At 42.3% G+C, this 19,923-nt stretch overlaps 1 protein-coding gene across 1 annotated transcript in view; it reads right to left on the bottom strand.

Moving 5' to 3' along the window:
* Positions 1–770: 770 nt before the first annotated feature.
* Positions 771–19,923, bottom strand: part of DCHS2 (dachsous cadherin-related 2) — a 1,925,309-nt gene continuing 1,906,156 nt past the window's right edge. Inside the window, exon 20 of the mRNA XM_069631304.1 lies at positions 771–5,720. Coding sequence (XP_069487405.1) covers positions 3,106–5,720 — 2,615 coding nt within the window. The 3' untranslated portion in view covers positions 771–3,105. The remainder of the gene's footprint in view (positions 5,721–19,923) is intronic.

A 19,923-nucleotide genomic window follows, 5' to 3' on the forward strand; every position in this document is an offset into this window, starting at 1 on the left:
ATATGGGAGGTGGTTTGGGAATACAAAAACAACAACATGGGAGGGTGGGCATGAGGGGGGACAACCCAAAATAAAAAACAGATTTCGATTCGTTTTTTGGAAAAAAAACTCTTGGTAAAAACTCGGTGTAACAACATAGAACCAAAACGAAGAAAAAGAGGTATGTTGCTTGTGCGATGAAGAAAGCAGCATTAACAGAGGCGGTCTGCAGTGCACTGTTAATGTGATTTGGAAATTGACCCCCATTTGAGCCACCACTTCAAATCTTCCGCCTAACTTTGATATTGCCAGATTCTAGATTTGAATTTATTTTGAAATGCAATGCATCAGGGTACCCACATGCCCAATAAATGTGAATGCAAGTGGCGTCAAATTCATCCTCTTCATTAGGCTGGAGGAGGCAAAGGACAGATAAGGATCCCAAAACTGCTGTGGGATAGCGCAGGAAAGCCCTGCTCCTTCCGCACATGGCTTTGCCTGATGTCCATACAGGCGGATCAACGGGCAGACACACGGGAGACATTAGTGCAGCAGAGGTGCTTACCAGGGAAAGCACAGTGAGCAGTAACTCCGGAGGGTTGAGGTGGAGCCCTTTGACTCTAACTCGGTATCTCGCAACTGGGGACCTGGAGAAGACACATCCTGGCAGTGTAATACCCCCAGCTGTCTGTTGAGTCATCAGTCATTAGGAAGACAAGAGATCGATCTCTTTAATTCTAAAATAAAGCTGAAGCAGACAGCCACAAGATGAGAAATAGACACCAAAGACATTCTTCAATATTTGTTTGCGCTCTTTAATTGTAAAAATGGGATGTAAAAAACACGTGTTAAAAATATTAAGTGACAATATTTAAAGTTTGGTACTGCTGTGAGACTACAACTTTTTCATTATTTTGTTTGCATGTAAGAAGTACATTTGTAATGTGACCTATGGCATCCCTTTTTAAATAGAGATTAACTGATGCCTCTTAAACAGCATTAAAACTAAAAAGCATTGAGCACTTAACTCAGCTACAGCACTGACGTACATAAAAAGCTTTTCTGAAAAGAGAAACCGAGAAAAATGACGTTTTTTTTAATCAGATATCAAGTAAACAAGAGGTGGATCTTGTGGACCTCCTACTTTCGAGGACAACACATTCTAAATAATTTGATTTGCATGTTTGCACATTCTTGTATTCCAGGGTGGACTGCATCTTCTTTTCTTCACTCTCTGCAAATCGCCCACATACGCTCCTAACACTATTGTCCAATTACGATTCCTTTTTTTAATCAAATTTCCTTTGGATCCAATAGTCTGATTCCTGACATCTCCTGTATGCTACTGTGCAATAACATCCCGGTGGGATCTGATAGGCAATATGGCACCCACAGCGTCTCCTCCTATGGAATCTAAGTATCAGTTGAACCGTGTTTGACTTCCTGCTGCAGCGCTCCTCTGGAAAGAGACATTTGATTGGTTCCTCTCGGATTTACTTAGGCACTATCAGAGATTTAAAGGCATTTAAGTTTTGGAATCACAGTGGTGAACTATTATCCTGTGACATGAGTATTCATATAATTTGCTTCTCTGCCCCTGGCAATTCAGATCACCCCCTATCTGAGTGCCACAATGAAAGGGCACTGTAGGTGAGATGAAAACGTGTCACCTGGGTAAACCTGAGCTAATAATTATTGGGTATGAGCAAAGATGGAAGGTATGAAAGGACATGATATAGATGAAATTAAACAATTGCCTTTGACTAGTCGCGGCATAAAACCTCACGTGGTGCTTTGTTCGGAAGGGGCATACAGTATTAAGTCTGTAGGTGATAGTTTGTACTTATGTGCACTAAACCTGGAATGACAGGTTCATGAGACTGTTCCTCAATATCTGGATTTCAGTGAAGGGATCACAATGCAGAATTTCCTGGGTGGCCATGCCGACATAATTTAAAGCGCAGTAGCTTGCCGGATTTGTGGTCTCGTCAAGTGCAAACCAAGTGTAGATGTACCCCCGAGCATGGGTTTGCAGTGGATCCTATCTCTGAGGCTGGCTCTACTTGAATGATCCAAGGCTCCCACCCAGCCTGTGATCCTGAGGGATCACGTCATGCATGTCACGCATGCACCATAAGGGAAGAGCAGAAGTCAATCCAGCACCTCCTTCAACATCCCCGGAGGCACATTTATGTGATGATATTTTATGGCACGCATAGATTCAACTATCATTGTCTGCTATTGAGTGGCAATCCAATACCACATGTCATGGTATTAATGTCCAGTAATTGGTTATATTAACTTAATCCCTGCTTTGATTGCTCATATGAAAAACACTTGTGATTGGATCACCTTCACTTTGGATGTCTGGACCCACTCTTAGTCCCCTACAGGAAATGACTGATGTTTTCGCTTGGCTGAAATGAAATGTTTAACACGCCTAAATTCAAGTCTAAATCATCTATGTTTGCAAAATGTTGCAATTCGTCCATACGTCAAAATGTTCCACGACTAAATTTGCTCACGGACATTAATATTTGCTTTAAAACATATATTTCCAAAAACCAATTTAATCAGAAATCAAGATATCCTTCTGAAAGCCTAACATTTATTTCTTATAACAATGGCAGAAAACAAATTCTTCTACCATGTGCCGAGGCGGCAATCAAGCTTTACATTCAACATAGCACTATTTCAATATATCCCTAAATTGTGTCGTCATTTATATGTCGTTTAATTGAAAATTCCATCTGTAATAAGTTATTGGCAAAAAGATCCACTATCATGCATTTGACTCTCTTGCTGCAAAACCCGTACCTAGCCTGCCAGTGTTGAAATGTGTTTGGTAAAGTTTAAACCAGAGATATATTTATAATTGCACATTTCATATTTACAATACATTTGCCACTCAAACTAAAAATGAAATTGACAAAAAAAGAACAGTATATTTGCTATTTAATCCTGCAGCTAGATTAAAAAATGTTGGTAGATGGCTAAAGTGTTTACTCCATTCTCAGATCATGTAAAATTGCACCAAACCCTAGTTGCGTGGCTTTGGATTGTGACAGAGAATGCATTGGTCCAAAGCAAACACATTGCAGGAAATGTTTTCCACTCATGCATCTGTTACGCTTTGATGTCCTCTTCAGATGTAAGATCATGAGAGAGTCCAACTAAGCAAGTCCCCATCGGTCCGGTTGTGTCCGAGCCTACAGGGGATGCTGTTGGGTTTGGCATGGTAAGTAAAGAGAGTGAAGGAGAGAAACTCGGGGTCATGACTGTTGGGGGACACCTAATATTGTGGATAAACGGTGAGCAGGAATATTTGAAAGAAGGCTGCCCTGCATTTACGGTTGCCATTCGCGTTGGCACGGCCCTTATCCCTGGCTGGGCTACAGATGTTATTAAGGGAGGTGGGAAAATGAGGGCCTGCTTTTCGTCAGGCATGCTCTGTACTTGAGAACTTTCATCATTTAGTTTTGCAATGTCTTGAAAGACTGATGAAAGTGGCTGGAATCTGGGCTCCCAGCTGAGCATGTAGTCCCAGTTATAACTCCCTCTTAGGTCTTCATCTGATGCTACCAAAGAAGCAAGAGATCCAAACCTTGAATCCTGGCTATGAGGCACAAAGATGTAACTTCCTGTTATACCGGCCATCATGTCTCCCTCTGTCAGCCCTACATTTTGTGCTTTAGGTGAAACCTTTTGTGGAGTGAATTGAATGTCACCAAATTCTCCTCTACCTTCCACTTTGAAGTTGTGGATACTGTCGGCACTCTCAGTAACAAAGGTGACATCCGTTTCCATGGATTGGATTGAAAGCTGTGCAGAGCCCCTTGGAATTCCAGATTCAGGCACGCGTGAACCTCGCTCACTTAGTTTCGTACCAGAGTCTTCCCTGGAAGGCTGCTCATTAATTCTCTTGATTTCCTCATCTTCGGCCAATTCCCCATCTGCTGAGCCATGCCCGCTTGAGTCGGAATGTCTACACTGCTTGCCACCATCTTTCTTTTCTCTTATATCCACTAGGCACAGCCACTCTGTTATAGAGGCCTGCGGAGCCGAGCTTTTTTCACCACTGTGATACAGTTGATGGTCATTAGGCCCAGGGTTCGGGTTTGAAATCGACATCCCTTTATTTCCACAAGTGTTTTTCACATGTTTACGTTTGTATCTCAACACAATCACTGCCAGACTAAAAAATAAGAGCAAGAAAACGACCAAGGCGATAATCAGGCTTATGTAAAGGCTGTTTACTGGGGCACGAGAGTACATTTCAAGAGAGGTGGAAATGTTCACTATGACAATGCACCTGGAGGATCTTGAGTCCAGTTTTGGACTGTGGGCTTTCACCCATAGCTCCATTGTGCTATCTTTCTTCCTCGAGCTGCTTTGTGTCTGAAAAAATGGCCTAGTAAGTGACACTTCTCCGCTTGTTCTATTCACTGAGAAGAACTGAGAGGCGTTTTCCAGGGAGAACTCAATAACTCCATCCAGTCCATCATCGTTATCCATTGCGGCAAGTTTCCCCACCACCTGTCCAACGTCATTCTTTTCAGGGAGATCAAAGAAATAAAGATTCCTCAGAAAAACAGGGTCATACTCATCGACTCCCACCACATCTACATGGACTGTGACACTCGCTGTTGAGCCACTGATATCCTTTGCTTGGGCGATCAAACAGTACTTACTTTGATGTTCATAATCGAGGGTTTGCTTTGTATGTATTTCCCCAGTTAGTGGTTCTATATAAAACATATCCATAACATAAGATGTGCTGTCATGAGCGAAGCAGGTTGACTGGATGGAGTATGAGAGGACTCCATAAGGGCCTGCATCGAAGTCCAGTGCCTTGACAGTGCACACCTGTGTTAATGCCGGGAGATTTTCGCAAATATTACAATTTATGTTGACAAACAAGAACATAGGGGCAAAGTCGTTGTCATCAAGCACAGTTATAGAAAGGGCAGAGAAGGCAACGTTTGATTCACCATTTCTTCTATCAGAAGCTTGGATAATTAAAGTGTAATGCAAGACATTCTCGTAATCTAGAGTTTTAGCTAATTCCACCAAACCAGTTTGTTTGTCTAACCTGAATTGCCCCAGGTCGTTTCCAGAAACAATGCTGTAATGTATATCAGCATTATCGCCTACGTCACAGTCATTTGCTGAGATCACAGCAACAAGGCTACCGACAGGGGTGCTTTCCCTAACCTCGATGTAATACTTCTCGCTGGTAAACACCGGAGGGCTGTCATTGGCATCAAGAACACTTAGAAACACTGTGGTGGTAGAGTTTAGTGGTGGTGTTCCACGATCGGTCGCCAGGATGACCAATCTGTAGGCTGATATCCTTTCTCTGTCCAAATTGCTGCCTAGCACAAGATGGCCAACTGCTTTGTGAGGGGAGACCGACTGAACAGTGCAGGTTTCCACCAGGAATGTGTTCTGTGTGTTGCCACTGATCAGAATGTAATCAATGTAGCTATTGTCATGACTCCAATCATGGTCAACAGCTGAAAAGGTAAGCATGGTTGTGCCGACCGAAATATCTTCACTCACAGCAACACTGTATGGTGCATTGGTGAAAAAAGGAGCATGGTTGTTTATATCCTGGATTTGTATTCCAACGGACACAACCGTGGATAAGGCGGGACTTCCATGGTCTTTGGCTTCGACAAGTAGCTGAATAACTGTACTGTTTTCTTCAGATGATATCTGCTGGTCAGTGAACACCAAGCCTAAAATATAAAATGATTTTGTATTAGTATATCATACAGACAGAATGAGCAGTTGGACACATAAGCTGACTAGCAAACATTGAAACATTTAGTAATCACTTTTCATTATAAGAAGATAGCGAACAGAAATGATTTCAAATATAAACGATACATATGATTAAATAAACATGTATGAGGTTCTAATATGCGAGGAGTGATTGTAAATAAATTATACTTGGCATCAGTTAAGTTACTGATGTCCTTGTCACACTAGTGTACTCTTACACGTTTTACTGCAGTACCTTCAGAACAACACTGAGAGTCTCTTCCAAAACAACCTATATCAATTTGGCATCATTACGTTTCACACCAGAGACCCCTGCTATTCTACTGTTAGCACTCTTCCATCATGCATAGGTTATTTGAGTGATTCAACATTGGTGAATTTCTCCGAAATATGAGGCAACATGAACAGCTGAATAAGTCATGGTGCAAATATCAATTCACTATTCCGCATTAACATTTGAAAACTTGTTGGGCATCTAGAAATAAGCATGGGAACATTAGAACTTCAAGATAGAACCTGACCTTAACCTTATCTGGTTCAAAGTGCCACAAGGATAAATGGGAAGGGAACAGGGGAAATAATATGAATGGCAACATAGTAATATATATTCATAGTCCTACTATGGATGAAGGCTTTGGATTATTGTATTTATATAGCGCTTTAGATTAAGGCGCTATATAAATACAATAAATACAAAAATCAAATACTAGGCCTTGTGGCAAAGTGCAGGCGGCAGGGTTGGAGGGGGAACAGAGCGGTGGACTTGTGCTGCAGCAGGGCCTGGGAGGGAAGTGCTAAGGGGAGCCCAGGAGGAGAACCTCAGGCTAAGTGCTGGCACAGGCGACGCTCCGGTTAGATGTGGAGCCACCAAGCAAGGGCCCCCAGGGCAGTGATGTGCGTGGGGGGGCGGTGCAGGTATTGGCTAGGAGGGAGGGCCAGAGATCCTGTGAAATTCATGAGGATCAGGCCACCTGTCACAGCAGCAGTGAGGTAATTAGCAGTGAAGGGAAAGAGGGAAAGAGTTAGAGAAGAGCAGAGTTTCCAGATCTTAAGGAGATCCGGCTCGAGTCTGAGAGGGGCAGGGACGCTGCTCCAAAGCGAGGCACCAGCCGAGGAGAGAGACCTGCCCCCCGCTCTCTGCTTGGAAAAACGTTTGACAGTCAGAGTGTTGGAATAAGAGGAGTGTATGGCTCAAGTATTTGGGGAGACAAAGTTGGAGTTATCGTGGTTTGAGAGAATTATTTTCAAGCACTGGAACATGATCCGAGAGCCACAAGACTTAAAACTCTATTTATTTGTATTGAGAGAATTATTTGCAAGCACTGCAATGTGATCACGTCTGACAAAAAACTTAAAACTCTATTTCTGTGTCCACCCGTTTACATATACACATAGCCATAATCTAAGAAACCCATCACTCGATACTAAGGCTGTGAAGGTTTCTAAGAAAGGAGTGGCCAACAGATTTGGCATTTTCCCATGCTTACATTGTTCTAATTGCAATCATGTTATTAAGGGGGATATGTATCATCCTAGGACAGGAGGACAATTCTAATTGAAGTGTTTTGCTACATGTGACACTGCCTGCATTATCTATAATATCAAATGTCCTTGCAGGATATTTTATGTTGGGCATTCCAAATTCACAGTTAAGGTCCGATGGAACAAACACTTGAGCAACACACGAACAGGCAACAGCAACTCAACCGTCACAAGACATTTGCAAGAACATCAACACCAACTGACACAGATAAGTTTTCAATTTCTGGAGGCCATCACATGCAAACCTCATGAGGATATTCACAACAGATTCGGATCACAGAAACATGTTTTGGATACACCTATTAGACTCTTTAGCGCCTAGAGAGATGATTGAGGAATTAAACTTGACCTGTTTTCTATGAGATGATCAATGATATTGATATTGTTTTTGGTATTGGACTTTATAGCCCCTGGAGGGATTTATCAGCAATTTAACCTGACCTGTTCTCTATCCGATGATCATTGATACACCACACTGTTTGTGTCTTTACTTCCTCATATACACTGTGTTGTAAGGTACAGGTTTGAATCCTGAGCCTACAATCTTCAGTTTCCCATATTCCCTGATGTGGGTACTTTTCTTTGCCACCCAGCACTAATGTGGTGCAGTTCTTTGTGCCTTACTACCTTTATGTGTATGAGATGTAAGATGCTTTGTTGATGAATTCGGTACTGTTATGTTTCTCTCTGCCCGAGATGTTTGTAAATTTGATTAAGTAAGTTTAGCTAGCTAGGAGAGATTATTATTATTATTATTATTATCATTAATATTATATTTAATGAGCACACACCTAGCTTTAAGAAGCAATGGAGCGCTTTACAAAGGTATACAACAATACAGATACACACCGGATCGCTTACAGAGGTATATAACAATAAAGATGGAGGGATTTGCCCCATACAGGTGGGATAAGACCAGTGCATGAATGGTGGATCTAAAGCTGTCCGGAGGGAGGAAGGGTTTGGCTTTCTGCAGGCGGGAGAGCTGATACCAAGCTATCTGAGTTTTCTTAGCTATGTGTGTCTTGAAGCCATGTATTGATCTCTTTGCACACAATTGGTTTATCAATATGATTTTTTCTACATCCCCATACCATATCTGTTCCCTCAGTCTTCTTTGCACACTACACTAATGTGGCTTTTTCTGAATGTTTCCCAACTGTATACCAGTTCTGCGTTTTTGTTATTTTCTCTGTCTTTGGCTTTTGTGCTTTCTCCCTTTCTGCTCTCATTTTTATTTTTCTCTACTTTCTACTTTTCTATTTCTTTCCTATTTTTATTTATTTATATTAGTTCTATTTTTATTTGTTATCTTTATTTAATTTTTGTATATTTTTTTTCTATTTTTGGTCTCCCTTATCATGGCCATAAATATATGTCGTATTTCAGGGTGTGGTCCTCTTTCCCTTTCCATCTGTTTTTTAGTTTTTGGATGTGACTGCATGTGACCTCATCACGGCTTTGCGATGATGTCACTATGTAGTATTGACGCTAACATAGTGTTGCCAACTTTATTACCCCACTCGTCCATCAACATCAGAAGCTGTATTTTCAGTCGCAGCTCTTTATATCCATCATTCTGTGCTTCTGTTTGTATCTCTTTAGATGTGCCTTGATGAAGGATAATGAATTATCCAAAATGCATTGGCCATGACAGCTGTTCTCCTCTGTTTTTATTGTCTGTTGATATTTGTGATTATAAACATTTATAAGCCTCTACTTTTTACAACAAAACTTGCATATTTAATGAGTGGTGCTACTAGTGCGCCTCTGCTATGAGCACCCAGCATTATATCTAATTAGCTATAGTCTTCATGTATGCATACATTTACCCAGCCGTGGCCCTTGGGTTGCTGTAGTGCTCCTTGTATGTTATCTATCTAGATTACCTTTGTTTAAACATATTTGTGGTACTAAGGGGGTGCCCACTCCCCTCTCCTTTTGGTAATCCTATTACCGCCATTTTTCCTGCACGTCAAAATATAATTTTTGGCAGATTTGCTGCCAGAGGATTTACCACATGGTAAATCTGCTGATTTGTGGCGGAAAAATTGCGTAATCACCTCCCGCTTGCTGGAGGTAAATGCTCCACTTTACCTCCAAAAATACCCATGCAGTCCTATGGATTCCGAAATGAGGAATTGCCTCTCCTTGCATTCCTGGGACTAAGTGGCAGTAATAGTTATTCTGTTTGGCGATATTTCGGAGGATTTCCTGGGACTAAGTGGCAGTAATAGTAATTCTGTTTGGCGATATTTCAGAGGATTTACCACCAAAATACCATCAAACTCGTAATGTGGCCCAAAGTATGATCTCTTTTTTTACAATGGACTTTGATGTATACATGATGAAATTCAGCAAAATACATACACAACGTTTATTCCGTTGCTGAAGTAGCATGGGAAGAGCAGAACCATGGGAATAACAGGGAGGGAAATAAAAGTACTAAATATGAATAAGACAAGAACAGAAGTTGACAAATATAGAGAATGCGCAGACAGAATAAAAGGAATTAGCAAAGCACATAGCAAGAATAGAAAAAAGAGAAAAATTGCTGGTTCATTCATATAATTGTTGAGCAATGCATATTCAAATATGAAGACGAATAGAAGAGTTGCAGAATTATAGGAGTCGTTATGTGTATGCCGGCAATGGTAATTGCCAGTTTTTTTCTAATAACAATAATATTACAACAAGCCAAATGAACACTGAAATACCACCGCACGTCAGATCCACCCAATGGCTAGTTGAATTTCCAAAATGAAAATTTGCCAATTGTTACCTCCACCCCCCCAAAAAATTGAAAATGGAAAATGACCGCAAAAAGTGTTTACGGTTTTTAACTGTACAGAGTGCAGGGGGAAAATGTTCATGTTTGTATGGAAAGGGGGTGAGCAACAAGTGGGCCTCTCTGATGTCCACTCATTCAACACCGTTTCTATGTAATACATAAAAGTATAAGCACTGATCCTTTTGGGCATTCAACAAATTGTACAGTAGCAGCGTGAACCAATATTGTAAACCATGCTGGTGGAGATGAATACAAAAAATGGAGCACACAACTGCACGGGGTATTGCTGGAATACAGGTATACCACGGATGTTACCGTTGTGACAGGTGAACACTTTGAATTGGACAGATTTCCAAGAACAATGCAGGCACAGGAGGTAATCACTTCCGGAAGTGTTCCGTCACAACAGTTCAACCAACTCGATTTAAGGCTTAACAACTACAAACACTGATGACCCACTTATCCCTACAAATATGTCTGCATGCTCTGCTACTTAAATACTTCAAAAAAAAGGAACTTGGGTCCAAGAACATAAAGCGCAAACACAGGAACAAATCTTTTCATTGGGTGTTCTGCTTTCTTGTCTGCCTTTCAAAAAGAGAATCCAGATATTGAAAAACTCTAATGTGTGAATCGTCAATAACTACTTCCCGTGTGTAAACATCAAAGCTCATGCATTGTGACATCTACCTGCAGGGAATGCTAACAAAGTTACCCTGATGTGACCCGATCAAAAGGACCCTGGAGGGAAGAGGGGTCGAGAGGCGTTGCTAGGGGGGAGCTGGGGGTCTATAGCCCCGGGTCTTTTGGTTGTAGCCCCGGTTAGAAGCTCAGGGGCTACAACCAAAAGTCTAGCTAGCCCCGAGTCCCGATAGTCACTACATTAGCGTAGCCCCGGGTCTTTTCCAGACCTATCAACACCCCTGGGGGGGCCTCTCTCGCTCATTGAGAGCAGTGGCATGTGAGTTGCTGGTGCCTGAAGGGAGTCACTGGCTGGATTGGATGTTGGGATTACATGCATGGTGACTCAGGAGAGGGGCCTCTGCTCGAAAAGAAGGAACAGTTATGATTCTGTCATCTGAGCACAACCCAGCTCATAATGGCGACCTTCTGTAGAGCGGGGGATGCTTTTGTCTACACAATTAAGATGAAGAGGCAACCTTTAATATTTGTTAAGATTTTACATTTTATGAATCTTGAAAGGATTTGAACTTGTAACCTTGAGTTCTAGCAGATCCCTCTATCTATTGTGATTTTTATATTTGTACAAGTGTTTAGTACATGTCTTGGGTACTTTTGAAGTAGAATACCTTGATTTTGGACCAATTTAACTGAAGGGCAGATGTTCTAACATCGTATAATGCTCAAAAGGGATAATTCGAGAGATAAGTGGGGGCACTTGTAATTTACCTTAGATCTTCATGGGGTTTTTTTATTTTGGGGCGAGATAGTGGGTTGAAGCTATTATATACTTTTGAATGGAGAATTGACATATGAAATGTAATTTGAGGGTTGGGGGGACAGTGGTGAATTTGGAGGGTGGTGGCTCAGTTGTGTAGATTTCAAACTTGGGCCTTTGCTAAAAAACGAATTGAATGAGTGAAACATCTGGGGAGAACACTCAACTGCCAGTAATTGGTGAGGAATTTAGTGGTACTGCCCATCGCATCATTGGAGGTGACAGCGTTTGAAGTAGAATCATTCTTATGGGTGAAAGAAGTCCATTGCAGGTGAAAAGGAGGACACAGTGTGTAATATTTATATATAATTCCATTGATGCTTCATGAAGCCGATGTCTTTGGAGGGAGTATGTATGTGGGTGACACCCGCAAAGTTAAGTTGAACAGGAGGGAATATGAAATGGGTGGGGTTCCGATGATACATAGAAGAAAAAGAAAAAGGGAAATTGAGGGCTTTGATGACACTGACACGTGGATCCCCCCTAGCCCTATGCCTTAGAGAACACATCACACCCATCTTCCATGTGCTTCAATGGCTTCCGATCGGGTGATGATACCCCTTCAAAGCAATGTGCATCACCAACAAGCTCTCCACAACGCAGGACCAGAATATCTGCAGCACAGACTTACACACTACACGCCTGACAGAAACCTCAGATCAGACGCTGTACTTCACGTCATTCCAGTGACAAAATCAATGAGAAAAGGGGGTCCCTTTTCTCAGTCCAAGCACCCACCATCTGGAACTCAATCCCATTTACCATACACCATATAGATGATCCCCTCACCTTCAGGAAGCTCTCAAGACCTGGCTCTTAACTTCAACAGCCTCACAGACTTATGCCATCTCCTGGGGAAACTATAGCCCTCCCTTGACAGGAATGCAGAGGCACCTGAGGAGTCAACAAGGTGGGGATTTAGACCCCCTATGACTGCATTTCAGTCATGCCATATGATAAGCTCCACAAGACCACATCTAGTCAGGTATCAGCCTTCTTCAATGAAATGTCAAGCACTCCATCGCAATGGTACCTAGCTGTATATCGTCTGGGGCATGGCAACCTACTTACACACATTTGCAATCAAGACTGCTCGACTACACCCACCCAAACACACCTCAGCATCTCCAATAGAACACAGCTTAGTCCCATGAAAACATTTGGTCCACCTGCTTCACATATTCTGTCTCTTTGACTCTCCTACCCACTTTACAATTTGTCACGGCACCCATTTTCTCACCTGATAACAATGGGCTGATGTTAGGGACCTCCCCACTCTCTACCTACCTTCATACTGGTAAAAATGCACACACACATTTTAGAGATTCTTTCTTCACCTCCCAAATCTCTGACTATGATCGTCTGAAGGGCGTTCATCTCCACAGTGCTTTCAGGCCATACCAATGGAAGTAGGCGCTAAACAAACATCATAACATAACATAACATAACATAGCAATGATGTTCAAGGAGTCAAAAAGCATTAGAGGAGGAGGTTGAGGGTATCACAGTATGAGGGGGAAATACTGGTTACATGGGTGGGGTTACATAAGAAGGACCATGGGACTAAAGAGTAAAGACAGGTGTAAGATAATTGTTTTATGTTATTAGGCCTCCTGCGGTATCTGGGTAAGGAGGGATTTGGGGGTTATTACCCAATTATGGGGTACTAGTGTACAGGCCTGTGTTCACCAGCCAAAGTGCAGGTTTTCATTGACAGAGTAAGACCACTATATATCCTAAGCCAACAACTACCGCTAGCGGTAATGACAGGTGAAGCTATGCGAATTGGCATTGTCTCCATGTATCCTAAGGCAACTTCTCCCTCTAGTGGTGACTACTTCATTGGATACACATACAGGGACATCTGGCTTTTTATTATATTGTTAGATGTTGTGTAGGCCTACAGGTGCTGGGACTCCCTTTCTGGTGGTTGTCCTCATTCCTGTAGGTAGGTCCCACAATCCTGGGTAGTCGCCATTATAATTTGAGTCAAATTATCAAGGGGACTGCCATTTGAGTTACTTCATGTTTGATCACGGGCCCTGGAGGGGTTTTCTCTGGAAAGGGTAAGGGCAGAAGACAAAGTGGAAAATGGAGAACAAGTTGGATAGAGATGGTGTAAAGAATGACAGATAGGAGTGCAAGCATTTTAGGTATGGCCTTTCCCAACAGCATGGCACAAAGCATGGTTCCGCCTTTAACTGTGCGATGGGATATATTGGTGGAATGTCCCAGGATGTCCATTCCTCAGATGCAAAGTCAATGGAGGAAGGTCAAGGAATGGACACACAACTGCCATCCGGGGTTTATTGGGAAGCTCCAGGCATGCTGCAGGTTTCAATCTCTAGAAGAAAAACGAATGCAAAAAAAACAAAGGAGAAATGCCTGAATTTGTTTGACCGAAAATGGTAGGTATTTTTGAACATGTATAGTAAATAATAGGTGGGGGGTGGGGTAAGGGTATGAGTTTGGTTAATGGGGGTGAGGGAGAAAAACAAAACGTTAAAAAAGCAAAAAAAGTAATTTTAGTTTTTCAGTCAAAAATATTAGGTCATTTTGTTTTGTGTTTTTTTTATTCGGTCGTTTTTTCCTCCCTGAAATGTTCACAGATATCCCTGTAGGTTACCCCTCCTACTAAGATGGGTGGTGGATAGAAAGAACAGTAGGTCAGAAAGGAGGATCTTTCAGATCAAAGAGATAGCAGGAGACCCAGAGAAAGGAAAAGAGGTTCTGGTGGGGCCTGAGAGCTGCAAGGGATGCTTTTAATGTTCTTCGGAAATGTAGAAGGTATAGACATTTAATATATTAGGAAACTGTTTGTGAGGGGCTATGTTGTAGTAACCATATGCAAACGGATATTACATCCAGTTAATGCAATATTGTTTCAAACTACAAATGTGGCGGTGTACTTTTCACGTTGCTTTGCTCACGTGAACAGTAGACCGTACACTAAATTATCCTCCTGAGCTATTGTCGTGGGAGGATATCTTAGGGGCGACGCGCTCGCCTTGGAAGCAAGATGCTGTGGAGCAAAGCAGGTTCGAACCCGGGTGTGCGCTTATTAAGCGGTTATAAATAACCAATTATCATCACAATACCGAAGCTGATGCTTAGCATCGTTTGACTGTGAAATCTGTATCAGACCTAAAGGGCTCAGGCTGAAACCCTCTGCAGACACATCATTTTCTACTTTTGGGATTGTATCACAGCTATGGCCCCTGTGCCATCGAAACATGGTGCCATTTGCTATTAGACAAGCGGCACACAGTGGAGAAAGCGGTGTTCCCTCATCTACTTGAGTGCCTGCCCCGGTCTACAAGAAGGATTTCTATTTGAATATGCACAGGTTGAATAACTGAAGCACCCACAGAGAAATGCAGGCCCTTGGGAAACTCGCGGCAAGTGCCACCAGGTAGGTAATGCCCAGGTGCAGCAAATTGCCTTGCTTGGAATTGCTCAAGAACGGTTTCTCCATGCATCAGGACATTAAGCTCGTGTTTCAGCCTGTTTTGAAATAAAAAAAACACAATTCTAAAAAGGATTATATCTGTCCTTTATTGGTTTTAGTAAAGGTTCTGATTCATTTCACCACGAATTAAAGCGGAAAGGGATCCTGCATTTATCAAACTATGCGTTGTCCTCCAGAGCATTAATATGGCAAGGGATTTTGATGGCCGTAGAGTAGAAACTACTAAATCCTTTAGAATTACCAAGGATGCGAGCAATGGGCCTCTTCGAGTCCCTATTTTATTTTACATTGTCATGAACGAATTGCAGGAATTAATGTCATAAGTCTATGGTTTGAGTTCTATTGTTTTTCTTTTATTGTGTAGAATGCTGTCTTACTCCTCTTTCAGGCTTCCTTTGTGAAAAAAAATGACACAATATTTTCTGAAGTATTTTCAAAACCAAAATATATGAAAATGCCCCCAAAATAAGAGCATTTCATATAATGTCAAATGTACTGCATGGGTAAGAAGGTGGGCCATCCAGGATTACTTAGGCATTAGGTGTGAGACGTCTAAGAAAAGAGCAAAGTAGACCTTGAGCTTTCAACTAGTGAATTGGTATACTTAAGTGGAAAGGGCTTGGCTCCTATCGTATTGTATAAAAGTGCAATAGGCTTATTAGTCTATATGCTGACTGTACCTCACTTCTATCCAGAACCAATAAGGGTCATTTGGGCAACACTGCCTGGTGCCTCTATCTATATAAATATGCCCCAATCTATAACACTTTTATTTCATTTTGACCACTGACCAGTTTGGAATTACGTGCCATTATTGATTAAGTAAATATTCTAATACATATTTTAAAAAAAAAAGCTGTTTCTAAAAATGTCTGATAAACACAATTGATGGGTTACTTTTAATTACAGATATCGATTAGTTGAGTTAGTTGTCTTATTATTTAAACCTTCTCGCTTCCTGCAACAAATCCTATCTCATGCGATTAATGACCTGAGTTCGAAACATCTCATCCCACATGATATTTAAGTGTGTTAAACCTTTCAAGTGTTTATGCGTTGTGGCAATAGTTTTGTATGTGACACAAGTTGAAATATATTAGCTTGGTTTGGGGATGATGAAGTGTCCAATCTATCGTGGTGGAGAATTCATGGATTTTGAGTTAATCACCCCATAGTTGTTTCTTCTAGGAAGTTTAATTTATATGCATATTGATACTGTGTCTATGACTTGAAGCTCTAATTTGATATGCATGGTATTTTGATCCATGAGTCTTAAATCTTAAGGCAAACGCTTTCACTTTTACAAGGGATTTTTTGGATCAGTTACAAATAAAATACTGATGACACTTAGCTAAACATTAAACATGAAGCGCAATGTGGGGGTGGGTGAGCTATGGTGGGTTGCGGCCTTCATATATAGGCGTGAATGTATGACAAACACCTCTGCTCAATGCATTAAAGATGGCTTGGACAATGGGACGTGGGCAGTACAATTTGACTGCATGCCTGCATGAGTCTGTGTACACACCCAAACACCACATCTGAAACCTGGGTGCACAATTTAATGGTTACCTATTTTTTTTTTTAATTCCAGTAAACACTACTGCATCGAATCATTTGATGTCTTCATGCAAACATGTTTACTTTGATTATGACATTTCCGTAATCGAAATTGTATAATCACGTTTCATTCAATGAAATACAGGATCTTTTCGGAATAACATTTTGTTCCTACTATAAATATTGGACAAATCCCAAGGTTTAAAAAATATATTTATATAATATCTCCCAAATACCCTGTAAAGCCTCTTTGGGATATTTAACTTGACATGTGACAATCAATGTGAATTCATTTGAATTACTTCTTGCCTCGGCCACGTTGAACTGCTGAAAGCCCCACTTTGAATTATTTTTTCTGAATCCTCATAGACTAAGTTTTACCAACTCTAGACATAACATTATCACAGTATTGCACAAATGTATCCTCCCATGTGTGGTTTGACAGCACCACCACCCCAGCGCTCCGCACATCACCTCACCTGCCTAGCCATCTCACTCATCACATTCGCCATTTGGTTCATCTGTAGCATGTCACTCACGCACACAGATCTTGCACCACCACTAGACCACAGTTATACCACCTTGTGCCCTCTACAGAACACCAAGTCTAGCCCACGCGCCACCAAGCCCGAGGACTACACCCTCCTCAACCATAGGCTCTGCAGACTCAGAGCTCGCACCAAGTTTAACATCACTCACCGCAGCACCCCACCCACCACCAACCTCAGAAACACTAGACTTAGCTCTCGCACATTAACTACATGCACACATTCCCTACACCACAAGCTGCCTGACACCCATCCCAGCACCCAATGCACCGCACCTTGCCCCACTCCCTCACACCCACACAAGCACTCACCAACTACACCCCCAGCCCTAAACTCAACACTCAAGCCCAACAACCATTCATACCACCAGACACTGAACTGAAATGTGTGCTTATCAACGGCCGGTCCCTCCCGGTACATGCACTGGAGATCAACGACTTCTTCACTGCCCTTAAACCTGACCTACAAGCTATTTCTGAAACTTGGCTACATGAAGCATCAGGCCCTTCCCTTTCCCTTACCCTCCCTCAAGGATACACTATTCTGAGACATGACCAGAAGGCATCCAAAGGTGAGGTGTAGCCCTCATCTTCAAAGATACCCTCTCCATTAGACTCTGCAGACAACAGTGGGAAAACAACACTGACCTCCTCATGGCCAAACTCTCTATCTCCCCCAATTGCACCATAAATATCCTAATCACTTACAGGCCACCTGGCTCACCACCAGACTACCAAAAACACGTCCTCCAAATCATAGGGAATAACCTAAAAGGTTTGACCAAAACTATCTTACTCGGTGACCTCAACCTAGGCCTGCATGACCCCAAGGACAAGGCTGCCGCCTCCCTAGCCAAAGAACTCACCCACATCGGGTTTCAACATAAAATCCCAGCACCTACTCATTGCAAAGGACGATCCATCGACCGGATCTTAGACCACAACTGCACCGCGTCCATCACCAACATTTCAACCCTCCCATGGACGGACCACCACCTCATCCAATTTGCTGTTCCCACCACTCCAAGTCACAAGCTACCCTTGTATGCCCCACCCACCAAAGTGAGAAACTCAAAAAAACTAACCAAAATCAACCTTGCACCACTTCTTGACATCCCTGAACTTAAAACTCCATTTAACAATGACCCCATTGAACAGGCCAACACCCATGCTCACGTACTCATCCAAGCTATTGAATCCATAGCTCCACTAGAAGACAAAAAAGAGAAAAAATCAATGCACTCTAATCATGGTTTACAGAAGAATTATCTGCCCTACGCACTAATAAGCGTCAAGCTCTAGCCAAATGGCAATCCTCACCCAACCAATCCTCCCCAAATGAATTTAAAGAAATCTCTTCCACATATAAAAAAAGCCATATTCCTAGCTAAATCAGAATCCTTCAACCAAAGAATCTTCAAAGCTAACTCAAAATCTAAGGAAATATTTACAATCTTCAAAGATCTCACCTCCCCGGCAACCACCCCGGATGAAATCACCAAAGACAAAACCTGGTGTTCCAGCATTCAGGATGCCCTCATTAACAAAGTCAAATTGCTTCAAGAAAAAAATAACAGCACAGTGCAAAGCCCTCCCCAAACAGGACATCCCTCATCCACCCCCACCTTCCTATACCTCCCGCTCAAATACCCCTCTTCGTCTTCAACGATGTCACTGAGATAGAAGTTACCTATCTTCTCAAACAAATCAAACCGTCCACATGTCAAGGGGACATCTGCCCCCCTACCATCATCAAAGAATGCCAGACTCACTCACCCCAATCATCACATCTTTGATTGATGCTTCATTCTCCTCTGAAGTCGTACTGTAAAGCCTAAAAGAAGCCTGGGTTCGGCCACTCATAAAAAAACACCCTAGACCCTGCTTGTCCCAACAATTACTGCCCCATCACCAGCGTTCCCTTCCTCCTCAAAATCCTGGATAAAGCTGCCCACATTCAAATCCAACAATATCTGGAATCCAATGTCATCCTAGGCAGAAGACAATCTGGCTTCCGCAAAGGCCATGGTACAGAAACCGCCCTCCTAGGTCTTAAGAACCAAATCACTAAAATAATGCATACTCATAAACCTGCACTCCTGCTCCTCCTTGATCTCTCTGCACATTTGATCTTGTTGACCACGATATACTCACCTCACAGCTCTCCAACACTGCCCACTTCTCTAACAAAGCCGCCTTCTGGATTACCTCCTTCCTTGAAGGAAGGGCCACAAAGGTCTACTCTGACCAAGCAAATGCAACCCCCACCATCATCAACTGTGGAGTCCCCCAGGGCTTATGTACTGCACCAAACCCCTGTTTGACCTGTCGGATGCTCTCGGCATAGCTTACACAAACTATGCCGACGACAACCAAGTCCTCCTCCCCCTTACTGGAGAATACGACCATGATGCAGAAGCTCTTCAGATATATGCCACCATCCAAACGTAGATGGCAATCAATGGTCTCTGCTTAAATGGGGATAAAACTGAAATCATCATCCTGGGCTCCAAAGAAATTCTCTGCAAACTTAACACTAAATACATTCACTTCACCATCGACCACACTAATATATCAGTCTTTATCTCTGTAAAGACCCTCGGAGTCTACAAAGACTCTAAACTCTCAATGGCAAGACAAGTCATCGCCATCTCTTCTGCCTCTGCCCACACCACTAAACTGATAACCGCCATAAAACCCTTTCTAATCACTCAAAACTGCCTATCCATTGCCAGAGCCACAATAGGAGCCAGACTTGACTAATGCAACACCCTTCTGGCCGGCACATC

This window comes from Ambystoma mexicanum, chromosome 6q, assembly GCF_040938575.1.
Source record: "Ambystoma mexicanum isolate Mex_15411 chromosome 6q, UKY_AmexF1_1, whole genome shotgun sequence".
Lineage (NCBI taxonomy): Eukaryota > Metazoa > Chordata > Amphibia > Caudata > Ambystomatidae > Ambystoma > Ambystoma mexicanum.